The sequence below is a fragment of the Astatotilapia calliptera genome, chromosome 13, assembly GCF_964374335.1.
Source record: "Astatotilapia calliptera chromosome 13, fAstCal68.1, whole genome shotgun sequence".
Taxonomy (NCBI): Eukaryota; Metazoa; Chordata; class Actinopteri; order Cichliformes; family Cichlidae; genus Astatotilapia; species Astatotilapia calliptera.
In genome coordinates, this window is record NC_137434.1 from 5,941,314 (window position 1) to 5,956,764 (window position 15,451).

General features: G+C 41.9%; 1 protein-coding gene across 2 annotated transcripts in view; it reads right to left on the minus strand.

Annotated features, from left to right (window-relative positions):
- Positions 1-15,451, minus strand: part of stk32c (serine/threonine kinase 32C) — a 99,028-nt gene that overhangs the window by 6,768 nt on the left and 76,809 nt on the right. For both annotated transcript variants that reach the window (XM_026190058.2, XM_026190060.2), the window contains exons 5-10: positions 10,326-10,363; positions 9,371-9,460; positions 8,856-8,959; positions 8,610-8,726; positions 2,862-2,987; positions 2,451-2,579 (exon numbers count right to left, since the gene is read on the minus strand). In XM_026190058.2, the coding sequence (XP_026045843.1) occupies positions 2,451-2,579; positions 2,862-2,987; positions 8,610-8,726; positions 8,856-8,959; positions 9,371-9,460; positions 10,326-10,363 (604 nt within the window). The remainder of the gene's footprint in view (positions 1-2,450; positions 2,580-2,861; positions 2,988-8,609; positions 8,727-8,855; positions 8,960-9,370; positions 9,461-10,325; positions 10,364-15,451) is intronic.

Genomic DNA, 15,451 nt, shown 5'->3' on the forward strand with positions numbered 1-15,451 from the left:
AGCACGTGCTTTAACAATGGCCGCCATGCTTTCTCGTTTGTCTTCTCCAGAGCTGATAATCGGCGTCCGTCTTATGTCAGTGACGTAAAAGACGGATTTAATGCGACATGAACATTCACACAGCAGTCGCTTTCTAAGACATCAGATATGTCTCGGATTAAACCACACATGAAAGTGACCCAGGTCGGATTTGAAAATATCGGATTTGTGCTGTTCAAACTGTCATAGCATGATCGGATATGGGTCGCATAGGGTCAAAAAAGGTGCATTTGATGCGCTTTCGCCTGCAGTGTGAGCGTAGCCGAACAATCAAGTTAGTACTTGGTGACAGTGGAAAGAAAAAAATCTGTTTTAACAGGAAGAACGGGCTCAGGTAGGGGGACGCAAACTGGCCAGACCGGTGGGGGTTGAGACTCCAAGGATCGACAGCAAGTATTCAACGATATAGAAACTGTACTGTATTGCCTCTGTGAGCATGATTACACAGGTGTCTCGCTTTATCCTTCTACTGTATCACAGAGCTAAGAGCACAGGTAATTCACTACAGCTGAGGAAAAAAATGCCAGCTGGCTCACTGCCAATCTAAAAATATACAGTGTTGACAGGATGTGACAGAGCGGAGACAAAGGTAAGCCTGAGCTGCATTGTTATCCTGGAATGGCCCGGGCTCTTTATAAAAACTGTACCAATGAGTAATGCAGTGGGTAAAAATAATTTACACGACTCTTCTGGTGTTCCCTTCATAATCTTTCGCTTTTAGCAATGACAGTTAAGTCTGTCTGTAAGTATCTGGGCAATCAAACACATTTTGTAATTTTGTTCAGTGAAGTTAAGACTTTCACCTTTAATTAAAGGGTTATGAAAAAAAAAAGCTTTGGATTAGTTGTTTAGGAATTGCAAGAATTCATATTTAGAGGCTCAAAAGTAAGCAGGTTATTGATGAGATGTTTCGTGCTCGGTTCTCTCATTATTTCATGAGCTGAAGCAGATGAAAGATAAGGAGCTGATTCCAAGTGTTGGACTTGGAAGCTACTTGGTAGTTTTTCACTGAAACTCTCTGTAAAAATGGATTGACATAGAAATGAAGGAGCCCATCATCAGGCTGAAAAAAACAAAATGAGCCTATCAGAGAAGGACCGAGCAAAAACTTCTCAAGGAGGCAGGCATTTAACTTTCATAGGCTACAACTGAGAGATGCTTTCATGAATGGAAAAACACGCGACTTATCACAATATGCAAAACCACCATTTACACTTGACAAGAAGGCCATGGGTGACGTCCATGGTTCTAGGCTTCATCCAAGTACTAAAAACAATCTTTGTATTTTCAATCTCTAAAAATAGAGACTGTGTATTCAAATGACTGTAATTCCTAAACAGTTAATGCGATGCTTTTGTTAAACCCCTTTGATCTTAAGTTGAAAGTCTGCACAATCATACAAGGACTGGGATTCAAAGTCTACTGCAGTGCTGCACAAAGGCTACATTATAGAAGATGTGTAATTGTCCAAAAGTTAACAAAAACCTAACTGTACAAAGCAAAAACCACACTAATCTGCTGGAGGTAAGGCTACAAAGATCAAAATAACAGGTAAACAGCAAATCATATCGGTGCCTACGAGAAAATAACTCTTTTGAAGATGAAAAAACGAAAATGATCCCTTTGTATGATCAAAGAGAAGAGGCCTTTTAACAGATGCAGTGACAATTCCACCTTCATACTCGTGACTCCAAAATCCTCCTCCTTAACAGAACATAGTGCTTTTAATGCAGAGGTTATATAACTACTAAGAGGACTTCATCTCTGGTTACTAAACATGAAAGAAGATGGAGATCATTTTGCCTTTCTGAGGACTGGGATCCTTTTTATTATTTTTATTGACTTTTATTTGGTTACAGTGTTTACCAGTTCTCCGGTTTTCACTATTCTTTAGATCAGGGAACTTTTGAGAGATACTGACCACTGCAGACTGGGAACACGTGAGCTGTGGTTTTGGAGATGCTCTGACCCAGTTGTCTAGCCATCATAATGTGGCTCTTGTCAAACTTAATTAAATCCTCGCACTTGTCCATTTTTCCTGCTTCTAACATCAACTTTGAGGACAAAATGTTCACTTGCTCCCTAATATGTCCCAGCTGCCAACAGGTGCCATGATGAACAGATAATCAGTGTTATCATGTCACAGGTTGTTATGCCTGATCATGTATATTCTAAGCATTAAAATCAAATCAAAACTCCCAGCAGCTACCAACACACTGCTTTAAAAAGTTTCTTTAGTGGTAGCGCTCACGACTCACTAAGAAGCAAATTAATTGCAAACTAATGGTTTAGTTTGTGCCTTCTATGCATAAAAGTCAAAGCTGTTGGTATCAGAGGTATCACACTAAGTGTTGCTTCATGAGATAAAAGAACGGACGCAGCAGCTCTGTGCAGAGCACCGTGTCACTTACAGACTGTGAATCCTTGCTGTTGTCTCGTGATCGGTTCTTTGCCAGTCTCTTTTTCTTCTTGTGAAGAGGACGTGACTCCAGGATCATCTCCTCCAGCTCGAAGGTGGGGTCGCAGTGCAGGCGACCTTTCTGTGTGAGCGAGATGCACGCGAGATAATTAGAAACAAACACAGGAGCAGCATCCATCGTAAATGGACCACAGAGTGCACGCGCTCTGAGCATCAACAGGGAACAGCACACATGAATGCACTGACATGCAAGCAGGAATATAAGGTGAGTGCACCGCAAAGACGCTGCATGCCAGCGTGCATTATTTAGTTGCCAAAAATGCTCATTATGATCAGCAAGCATGAAGGAGTGCTTCAGTCTGTGTGTGAGAGAGAGCGAGGTATGTGATGGCTTTACACTAACATTGGGAACAAATCCAGCCTCCATTTTCTTCTCATACACAGCGTCCCAGTTGACGTCAGAGAGGTAGGGAGCGGTCTGCATGTCAGACAGGCTGGAGAAACGATGCTCTGGGTTCACTGTCAGTAGCTGGAAAGAAAAGACGCACACACACTTCATCAACATCACTTTCTGAGTAGCAACATCACCTTCGCACCTTCTCTCCTCGCTCACAGCCAGGCTGATCTCCACGGGAGGTGAAATAAAACCCTTACATGAGTTGTTTTTTCCCTCCTTTCCTTTTTACCACCTGCCATCCCTTTTCATCTGCTATATCTTACTAATATGCTTGTATGTGTTGAACTCAATGATATGTTAAACCCGCAGGACTGTGAACCTTACATTGTTTTGGTAGAGGTGCTGCCTTGTGTGAACGCAAGAGTTAAAAAAAAGACTATAAATAAAGATTATTAGCTTTAATAAAAATGATCAAACCCAAGAGGCTGGAAGTCTTGCATTAATAAAAGGAACAGATAAAATGGATCATCTCTTCAAAGGGAAGAGAAAATGGGAGCGGATGTGAGGGTGAGCTTGAGCAACCATTCTCAATGTGACGAGCAGTTCATCTCACTTATCATTGGAGACCTATATTCGTTTTTTTTCTCTGCTTGTGACTTTAATAATATAAAGCAAAATTATTCACAGGGCTGTGCAAATTTCCAAAGTCCACAAAAAACAAGACAAAACAACTTTGCACTTTAACCAGTCCAGTTTCAGAACATTGTATTTGCACCACAACAGACCAGTACAGACATCAACCAAAGTGTGAGTGCTTTGTCTAAACCAGGGGTTTCCAAGTCCAGGACTCGAGGTGTCCTGCAGGTTTTAGACGTGATCCAGCACAGCTGATTTAAATGGCTAAATTACCTCCTCAACATGTCTTGAAGTTCTCCAGAGGTTTGGTTATGAACTAGTCATTTGATTCAGGTGTGTTGACCCAGGGTGAGATCTAAAACCTGCAGGACACCTGATCTTGAGGCCTGGAGTTGGACACCCCTGGTCTAAATCCTTATGAAAACTCCTGATGGAGATTGGATTTTTGATGCTTTCCATGGAAGATTTGGAAAATCGTTTAAGAGATATAGGATGTGATTTTTGGTCACTATTCTAAAGCCGGAAACTAGTAACTGTTTTTCAGTTACAACAGCACGAAAGCTAAAATATTTTTTTTTAATAAACACGTATTCCCATTGAGTGTCCCAGTAAACGATAGCGTGCCAGCCTGCACACTACCAGGACCCTGTATCGGTTTCATTTTTGTGCCCCAACTATCTTAAACGTCTGCTGTCAAAACCTTTTGATCATGCATGTTTATCTAGCTAATAGCAATCGTTTGGCTTTCTGACATGCAGATACAGAAACCATGAAATCTGCTTTTTTGGTTTTGCGTTTTATCACTATACATTCTTATAATCTGTCTGTGTAGGTTTTCAGATCATGGTAGTGTGAGAGTCAAATGCAGCTTCATTTCTTTTTGAAGAGCCCTCACCTCAAGTGGTTAAGACTATTCCTACAATCTTTCTTTCATTTATAAAAGTCTTTCATTTATAAAACGTCTGGTACTGACTCTTGGCTGGTGTCATTTTTTAGATTGGATGGTTGAAGCCTGAAGAAACACAATAAAGAGATATTGGCAATTTAACAGTTTATTCTTTTAACAAACAGGGGCTTGGATGGCTGGTCTCCAGCCTGGTCACACATTGCTATGTGATGACATCCTATTCTTCATTTGTCACAAATCAGCCAATGTGGTTGTGTTAGTCACTCTGGCACAAGCAGCACATCCAAACTGATCCCAGTGGGGTTGAGGTCAGGACTGCAGGCAGGTCATTCCATCCTAGTCAATGATAAGCCTCGATCTGCGGAGAGTGTCGTCATCTTGGAGGATAGAGTTCGGTCCCAGACTGTGGAGATATGGGATTGCCACTGGCTGCAGAATCTCATCTTGGAGACATCTCTGCATTGAGATTGTCTATAATAATGACAAGTCGCATTTTTCCAGTGAGGGAGACGCCACCCACACCGCCACCGCACTGTCTCCACACTGTTACCTTATTGGTGCAGCAATCAACACTGCAACATTTTGACCGTACAACCCAACAGGTGTGGGAAAACTCCCGACTCATCGATGAACAGGACCAATCAGGCCCCTGACTGTCAGCACCTGGGGTACCAGGAGCTCTAAAGAAGAGCCAACAGCAGAAAAAGCTGTTTGGCACTAGCAAGAGAAGGTTTGGCAAGTTTTTCATGGGCGCAACCCACATACTCAACTCTGCTGCTCAATCTACAAATGTGGTATTATTTATGGGGAAACAAACAAATTGACCAAAACATAATTTTTCTTCCTTCTCTGTAGAAAACTAATAATTATGTTGCCACTACATTTGAACAGGAGGACGAATGCACCTTTACTAATAAATCCACCAACAGGAGGAATTGTTAATCAAATCTGACTCCAATCAGGTTGAATCAGAATTGTTGCACTGATCAGAACAGATGGACACCACACATGAATGGAGTCGCACAGTCCAGGGAGAAAAGAAGAGCTGGTGCTGATACAGTTGTGTTTTTAAATGGAATGCCATGTGCTTCATTTTTCACCTCGGGGGTAAAACGCTGGAGATGACAATGGGATGTGGTTTTTGTTGTTGTGTTAGCTCGCTTCCTGCGCTTTATTTTCTTCTTCTTTTGGTCACAGGCTGATTCAGTTTTCTCCTGCAGGGCCAGTTAGCTCAGTCTCGGTGGAGTCCAGACACGGTAATCGATCAGCAGCAGAGCGGAAGAGACCGTCGCTCCGTCCAGAACACTCAGTCATTCAGACGCAGAGCACATGCACGCACTCCTGCTCTGCACTTACACTCTGCCAAAGAGTATCCTCCTGAACAAGCCACAGTTTTCCTTCCCCACTCAAAAATCTTGTCTTCAAATAACTACAGAAATATCACCAGAGGGGAGGAGAGGACTAGTTTCCAGAACAGTTTTGCTTGCTTAGATGACAGCACGCTGATGCAAAGCAGAATAAGGTGGGTTTTTATTGCAAGGAAAGTTTGGAGCAGAATTATTAACATTTGATCCAGAGCGAGTTATCTCATCCAACTGGCACACTTTCGCTTTTAAGAAAACATTTTCAGTCTCAATATTAGACTAAAACACTCGTTATGATAAGTTAGCACACAAAGATAAACATGCACTGTTTCGTCTCTCACCCACACGCTCAGTTTCTGTGCTTTCATCCCATCTGTCATTTTCTTTCTCCATCCCTTCTTTGCCCTCGGGGTCTCGGATCATCCCCCCTCCCCACAGCACTCACGCACACACAGAATACCTGCACCATCAGTTCCACTGGCTCCGCTGACTTTTTTTTTACCTCTACATCCTGCTCCTCTTTCTTAGGAAGACCATCTGCACTCAGGCAACATGGGTCAGAGTTAATCTGCCTTCACTTAATTAAAAACTGTAACTTTAGTTTCCTGGGACTGGCATTCACATTCCTAACCTTTCCATTTATCAGTTAGCTCATATACATTTTATTAAAATGTCCAAACCGAATGTTTATAGCTTCTCTCCTAAACCTTGGACGAAAGCGATGCATACTGACATAGTGAAAGAGATGTTGGCACAAACACCAGCTGGTAAAGAAGACGTGAACCTGATTAAAGACAAGCCATAAAATTAAGATTACAAGTTTTTGCCAGCAAGGCGAAGGCCTGAGCCAACTAAAAACACTGCTCTTTGCTAATAATGAGAGATAATGGACTGCTTGCTGAGAGCGATCAGTGAGCTTTGTCGTTCTGAGCGTCAGAATAGAGCTCATCGCTAAGCCTGTTCATACATATTTGACAATTTGGATATTTGTTTACTGGGTAGATATTTGCTTTTCAGTTTTAGCAATTGGATATTTATTTTATTGTAAATGTAGAAATTATGCATCTCAGCTTGTCCATCTCACACCCCTCTCACTCACGGCGCTGTCCCTATCCGGTTGTTAAGTCTGACGTCACTAGCCGTGTCTGGGCCTAAACTCCGCTGCAGGTCCATATATCAAACGATCACTGTGGCATTACTGAGAGTTGAAAAACTGTCTAAAGTCTTTCATCTTTAATAAAATGATCAGCGTTCTGCTCTACCAGGTGTAACAATTGAGTTTAACATCCAGGCATCTATGAAAACGGACATTTATGACATTTAACGGAGTTAGAAGTTAGCAGGGAGTTAGCTCGCTAGCTTCTATCTAAATACAATATAGCATGTCCTGACTGCGGGGTTTTGGAAACAAATTAAAACATACAGCTCTGCTATCACTTCCAACATAAATGAAGACAGAAAACTAAACAGCAGTGACGTTTGTAGGGTTACTGAAGTTGGGCTAGCTGGTATGTAATGATGTGCTACGTGACCGCTAGCAACACAGCTATGATAGCATAATATAAACAAGCTAACTTTTTTCCCACTCGATAAAAGTTAACGTGAGTGTTCTCGGTGGTCAGGAACAAATGTAATCGCATGGCAGGATGCTGTAAACGGACCAAACTTCAGCCAGGAGAACAACTGAGATAATCCATCCACAATACGAGGTTAGTCATTCATATACTGCTGCATGGGCTGGGCTGTAGTTACATCCTAAGGTTTAAAAACTGAGCTTAAATAAATGATTAGTGGTAATAAAAGCCGAGGGAGGTCAACAGTGATCACTGACTGTTTTAGGAGCTTTTTGAGATCAAATAGAAGAAAATACAAAACATTAAACATGTTAACAACACAAAAGCCATATTAAACGCAGACTACTTTAGGCCCGGAAGTAGGATTCGTCGTGTCATCACTGAACAACCGGATTCAGTTCACCTCACTGGTTGCTAACTTGGCAACTTTGTATCTAAATTTGGTTACTTTTTATACTCCTTCTTTAAACTAAAAAGGCAGAGGGAAATAAATCTGTAGACAGTATCTGTCTCCGAGCTGTGCACACTGGGTGACAGAGTAATAGAAGAAAGAAAGGTGCTTTCTGTGAAGAGGGTCATATTACATCACGGATAAGCAGTTGTTCCTATGATACCTTTTTCAAATTTTCTTGCACTAGCTGCATAGTAGGATGGTGCTGTGTGTTACAGTTACACTGTGGAAAACAACAGTTAGAGATTGAAATACAACCAAACGTTAGCGCGACCGTGTGCAACGAACATGCGAACTCGCTGCTTTTGAAATGGTTGCTTCAAAGACGAATCAGCGACCACTAGCAGTGAGCTCGCCGTCTTCAAGGCGACAGCAATAACATGGACTCAGTCAAGTTACATACAATCCTTTTGTGATAATACAGAATTAGCAGTGATAAATCGATGTTACTGACTATGTATATAGAAATTCACATTAACTAATTTGATTTTCAGAGTCCAGACAGATCCTTGCAGATCTAGTAGTTGCTGCTGGACGGAAATTTAACTGAAAGATGACAGACGTTCAGCTTGAGTCCCTTATTCCAGCGGTCCCCGAACCCTATTTCAAAGAAATATTTACGCGTCACCATAGCGACCAGAGACCATTAAGGGGCAGAGAGGAGGGCGTTACTCTCAATGTTGTTGGCACATTATAGGAGGACGTGTTACAAAATAACACAAATTTTTTGGACATCAAACTGGTCCGTGGTGCAAAAAAGGATGGGGACCGCTGACTGAAGTGTAAGTGTAAGTTAATAATGCCCCATCGTCCTCCACTCACCTTCCTCAATAGTGAAACCAGATCCTTGGGCCAGGTTGGGCTGTACTGGACACTGACGGTACTGAAGAGCTGAATCAGCGATTCCACCGAGTTACTGGCGTGGATGTCATACGGCCTCTAGCAGAGAGACAAGGTGACAAAAGGAGGAAAAGCAGCAAGTTGAGGAAGAGAAAGACGAGCGAATGAATGGAGGCGAGCTCGTTCTTGCAGCCCGATAACATAAAAACTGCAATTTCAATGTCTCACCCATCCGCGCAGCACTTCGAAGACCGTCACCCCTAGTGACCACCAGTCTACTTCAAAGGCGTAGCCCGTCCCTCCACTCACAAAAGACTGGAAGATCTCTGGGGCTGAAAGCACAGCAGAGAGACACTGAAGAAAAAGCTTGTATAATGACAGCCTGTGCATGGAGCATTCCTTTGCAAAAATGTCATAAGAAAAGCACATTTTTCCTCGGCAATCGCATTATACAATAGTGGAACATTTGCCTCCCATTTTCACAAATCAACAGGATGTTTAATTTCTTTGATATCATTCACACACGCCTGTTTAGTGATAATGAGAGCGTAAAAATGTATTCAGAAATTGAAGGAACAGCGTCTGGCACCTTCTAGCAAATAGTTCTAGGAGCTTTAACTAACCGAGACAGTTAAATGGTACAACTGAGCATTTAAAATTACAAAGAAAAGAATAACTTAATTACGCTAGGCCCCCTTTTCTTGTAGCTTTCTTTTTCATGCACAGTATAAATGTTTAGTTACCCATGTAGGGCTTGGTTCCAGCTAAGGCCGTGGCTCGCTCTCCGTCTTTTATTATTGTTGCTATGTTGAAGTCCGTCAGGTGAGCGTGACCTGAGGAAACACGAAAATCCATCAACATTTTCTAAATAAACATCTGCGCTCACATCAAAAGGAAACATTTTCACATGTGACAAGAGAAGGAAACAAATGAGGACACAACGTTCCCTTTCAGTAAGCTGGAATGTGATATGCAAGGACAAAGTGTCCTCATTATTTTGTGCGTCAGTCCGATGTCCCCGACTCCTCTGACCTTCTTGGGGTCGTTTCTGGGGTGTCGTACTCGTCGCAGTGGATTGGGAACGTCACTGCCGTCTCTAAGGGTTATTTATTGTACAATTTCTGTTTTCCCCTGATGATCAAGCACTTTTCAGAATCCCTCCGTCAGCTTAAGCTGATAGAAGGATTTTGAGAAACACAAATGCACGACAGACATATTTATTGTATAGCTAGGAGGAGAAGTACAAAACACAGACGCACACACACAGGGAGGTACAGACAGCATTAGAATCACATGCAGTCGAAAAAAGAAACACAGCTTAAAGTCATCCAATGTGATAAGATAGTTAGGCTTTAAAGCTGCTGAATCCACTCCATCGATACGACACAGTCCTAACATTGCAGCTTTTAAATGACATGGAAATAGGAGGACCTGAGGAAACTGAATGTGTGCATATAGCAGGAATACATATAGTATAATCAGAATAAAACTCATTAAGAGCCATATGACAAAATATAACAGGTATCTGACAATAAATAAATAAATAAACAATGCACAAAGAATACTGTGATATGCCCTTCAGACAGGTCTGTGGTCTAAATGTGCTCTTATACAACTACGATACATACTGAAGGCCTAAAAGTCCTGTTTTGTTTTACATCCTGTCTTATAAACAGAGCAAACTGTTCACACCCTTACCTTGTTCATCCAATAGGATATTGTCTGGCTTGACATCTCTAAAAAAGACAAAGAATACGTACACATTAAAACATGTTGATGCAAATATCAGTAGAGGATATTACTTGCATTTTAATAGCACATCACTGAGTTTCTGCTGTGTACAGGTAAACTGACCTACAGCTTTCTAAACCCCTATGGATAACATCACATAGACCTTCGGAGCATGTGGGTTATCGATGCCGCCTTTAAGCGTCTCCATTTGGATTTCTGTGGAAATGAAATGGAACCACTAGAGATTGGAAACATCTCCGCATGTGGCTCTGGGGCTGCAGATTTGAGACCTCTGATCTAAGCTATCCAATGGCACCGAAGCTTCAATTTAAACAGCCTCTTATTTATTCCTGGCTGATACAAAGATGCTGATGTGATCATAGTTGCAATCATCAAGCAAGTCTGAAGTTATCTAATGATTCTGTGAGCAGTTCAGGAAGTTTGAAAGATTTCCTACTATAAATGTTGGAAGGAATTAATCAGGGATAAATTAGCTGGAAAAACTCCATGATATAAGCTTGGCATGCGTCTCTTGCACAACTTGAGAATTTGAAAACAGCCTCACTCATACATCTCTCTTAAAAAAGAGAGTCTATTTCATTGTGGCCCTGGTGGTAGCTATTCTAGTCTAAAAAGACCTGTAATCATGCCAGCTCCAGTCATGTGCTGGATTTTATACAGCCTGAAATCAGAACTGAGAGGACACCCAGTAGACCCAGCTCCCCTTTAGACCATTTTACTATAAGTAAGGTAATTATGGACTCCTCCCCCTCCGAATATGGCCGAAAACATTTGCCAACCCTGGCGTCATTAACAAAAACAAAAACTGCAGTGTTCATGCTAGAGTTGTTAAAATGTGCGTTTCAAAATGTGCTTTATAAGTTGTTGTTATTAGTAAAAGTGTTCGTGAGTTTAAGCATTTGCTAACTGTCTAATCTGCTCCCATAACAGCACCTCCCATCATCATAGTTTGTGGTCAAGTGGGAAAGACCAGGATTGGACGTGTACAGTATGTGTAGATGCTAAAGCGTGTGGGAGGTGTTTTGAAGGCTGATGCATGTGTGAATTACATGTTTGAACAACATGATTTGGACATCTGTGTCAACAAGCAGAAAATTCCTTCATTCCCTGCATTTCGGAGCGCGTGAGAGCACACTCATAACTGATCCCCGGGAGAGGTTTGTCCAGAGGGACTAACAGGTCTGTCTGCACATGCTTATTACACTGAGCACCCAAGCCCTGGACATATCCAGGAGCGCGCACACACACACACACACACACACACACACACACACACACACACACACACACACACACACACACACACACACACACACACAGCTTGACATTTTCCAGCCCTTCAAACACTCCACGGGCAATTAACAGAGCGCGCACAGCTTATTTAATTATGCCGTACATCATGCTGGTGTGGAGAATACATGCGGTCTACAGAGAGCATCTACATACCCCACAGGACACGTGTGTTCACGGTGACTGTGCGACTGACGTGAATATCTGCTAAAACTCGTAGAGGGGAGCGGAGGTGGTGGTGCTGCAGACTGATCCAGCAGAACAAAGCAGGAGGGAAAAGCATGCATGTTCACAGGAGGAATCCCTGCACCAGTGCCAGCTACAGCATCGTGCCACGCTGTTTGAAGTACGGAATTCACTTAATGTATTTTGCAGCAATCACAGAGACATCAGTCTAACATGAAGCTGCATGCCAAGTGATTTCTTATTTTGAACAGGAACAAAGCAATCCAGCGTGAGGTGATCTAACTTGCAGAGTGGATAAAAAAGGAGAGAAGAGAGAGAAGGGATTCTCCAATTCTACTTCCTTTCTTCTCACAGGACTAATTTTACCTCCTTGGGCATGGTGGCAGCTGACTGTTGCTAGGAGACCAGAGACCCCCCCCCCCCCCCCCTCTTTTTTTTTTCTTCAGTTGGTGCAACAAAATAATTGTAGAGTATTCTCCTGTCAAAAACTTCCGGGGTAGAAGAAACCTGTTGTGCTGGAGGAGGGCACTGATACAAAGGCACTAGATTACGGCACACACACTTGAATCAATGGCAGAAAACATGACGTTAAGAAGAGGACGAACAAAACACTGAAGCATTTTTTAGCTGCTATTTATAGCCACTTAAAATGTATGTGATGAAGATGCTTTGCCAACTATACAATGAGGGGAAAAACTCTGGCTTCACTTTCAGAAAACACTTGCCATCTCCGTGAGGCTGCCAGCAGAAGTGTAATGATGCATATCTACTGCAGACAGCCATGTCTGAGAACCTGAAGAGAGCCACAGATACATATCAAAGAAGCCGTACGCATACAGGAAGAGAATAGCTTGTGGGGATAGGTTAATTGGTTAATCCAAATTGTCACTAGGTGTGAATGTGAGTGTGAATGGTTGTCTGTCCCTGTGTGTTAGCCCTGCGACAGACTGGCGACCTGTCCAGGGTGTACCCCGCCTTTCGCCCTATGACAGCTGGGATAGGCTCCAGCGCCCCCCGCGACCCTGAAAAGGATAAGCGGAAGTGAATGGATGGATGGGATGGATGCTTTTTGTCCCCAAAAGGGAGGCAGGTCTGTACAGTGTGACTATATACACAGATTTATGTCCCCACAACATAAATAACACACACACACAAACATGCATATGGACACACACAGTTGCTGGAAGAAGACATGCAGCCCACATAAGGTTTTGAATAAGGTTCAAACAGTTTTTCAGCCATCTGTGGCTCTAAATCTGCAGCCTGCAGGGATGCATCTCTTTCACTGACTGGACTGCACGCACGCTTACAGCTGCGCTCAGCATATCTGGACAAAGAGCTGTGTTTACTGAGTCCACTGTGGATGAAGGATGGGGACAATTACAGAGAAACCCATATGACCCATCCTTAGGTGTGCAAAGTAAATAAAAACAGCGACTTCAGCGCCTTAAAAAAGGTTATAATCTGAGCTCACACCAAGAATCATGAGAAACTGAATATAAAATATATATTTGCTTGTGTATGGCTCATTTATGCTTGTTGTGTAGAATGTAAACTATGGTGTTTCACAAAAAAATAACAGAAAATGGCAACTTTAAAATGAGAGAAAAGACAGAGACTGCATCTGTGATATCAGCTGTCCATTTCTTTGGTTTTGGAGACCAGACATCACAGTCGCAGAGTAACTCTCACTGAAAATAAGAAATCACACCATACTCCTGTTGCAGGGACACATAAAGCGGGCCTGGTTTAAAGCACAACCAGCTTTACTGCCCTTCTGGACACTAATGCTGAACATAACTTACAAAAAAAGCACTCCACAGAATTTTAAACTAGCCATCAAAACTATAATATAACTATATCTGACAACAGAACTGGACTTTTGAAAGCTTTCAAACTGAGGCACTGACTGAGTAGCTCTCACAGTAAAAGCTAGCTTGGACCACGGCTTTAAATCTAAATCTAAGTATATAAATGTACGCCATTCACTTTGTTTTAAGCCTTTCAGTCTAACGTGAAGGGTCTGGGTGGAAAATAAGGGGTTCAAAGCTCCGTATGACTCCACTTTATATCTCAGTCATAAAAGTAACGACTGAAATTTTAAATTTGATTTCTTTAACAAATGGGGGGCCAGGGTAATACAGCATAAAGTGGTTTTGAGTAACCTTGCTGCTACTGTTTGCACCAACTGTAAATGGGCGGCTGCTGTATCAATATGTTATATGTTATTAAATTTTAATTTCTCTTACATGCCTCTGATAAAGTCAAAGCTGCACTAGGCTAAAACATAAAACAAAGTATTGCAGAATTTGAAGATGGACATCCTGCAGCTCTTCACTGCTCCAGGCCTCTTATAACTTCAGGGGGATTTTTAACACATTCTTTTACATTAAAATGATCTTCTTTTATTGCAATACTAAATTGTACTTTGTGCATTGAATATTTCTCTCTTTGTATTGCTTAAAAACTCTCCAGATCTAGTCTGAAAAGAGCTGTGATGGTCAAAGGCTGCTTAATGGATTAGATTTTCTGAAGCCTGAAAACAGACCAGGGGATGTAGAGGAGTCTGGTTTCCCCTCAGACCACTTAAACTGCAACATGCTGAAAGCAATAATAGATTTTGTTTTTTGTTGGACCACAAAACCCTGTTTCCAATCTGTGCTAAAGGGCAACATATATTCTCGGCCATACTGTGGCCATGAATATATAAATACATCAGATCTTGTGCAAAGGTGCTTTTTGTTGTAAGGTAAAGACACGACAATAATACAGAGAAAACTCCAACAATCAGACGACCCCCTATGAGTAATTACTTGGTGACAGTGGGAAAGAAAAACTCCCTTTTAACAGGAAGAGCCCTCCCTGAACCAGGGACAGGGAATACGATTCAAAACCGTAAGATCCAAGTGGAAGGAGATGAGGAAGATAAATGTTGGGTCAAAAATATCCATCCTCAAACAAATGAGTCACATTTAAAACCTGGAGATAAACATATAATGCAAAGAAAGGGGCTGTGACTTTTTATGTTTAACCTTTCAGAGCAGAAAACAACACTCACTGGTGTTTAAGAGCGATGTGAGGCTCGACTCCTCACATTCAAAAATAACTGGAAATACTGCTGCAACGTGCAGAAGCACAACACAATGAAACAAAACCTCTTGAATACTGAAAGTTACAGACACAACCTTGAGCTGATCTTCGGTGTTTTTTTCCCCACACAGGGGAAATTCTAGTTCGCTGTATCCAGTTAAGCTACGTGTTCTCGCTGGCTGGCCCTGCAGCATCTAATGTATTTGGAAAGCATTGCAAACGCGTCTTATGGGTGTATTTGGGAGTTTAATGCGTCTGTCTCTCTCGGGTAAACACGCTGTGAATCAAAACCCAGAAGGCATGACATCCAATGTCACGCTGGAAATGAAATGTTTTTATTTTCTTCAAGGCAAAAACTGGAGTGTCTGGGACACTGGTCAATTTATTCTTCTTTCAGTTCAGAGGACAAAAAAAGTCGCATACAATAGTAAACAGCAGTATATAAAATATAGTCATAAGCATTTTTACAATGTCATATTTTTGTACCTTTGTACACCACCACAGTG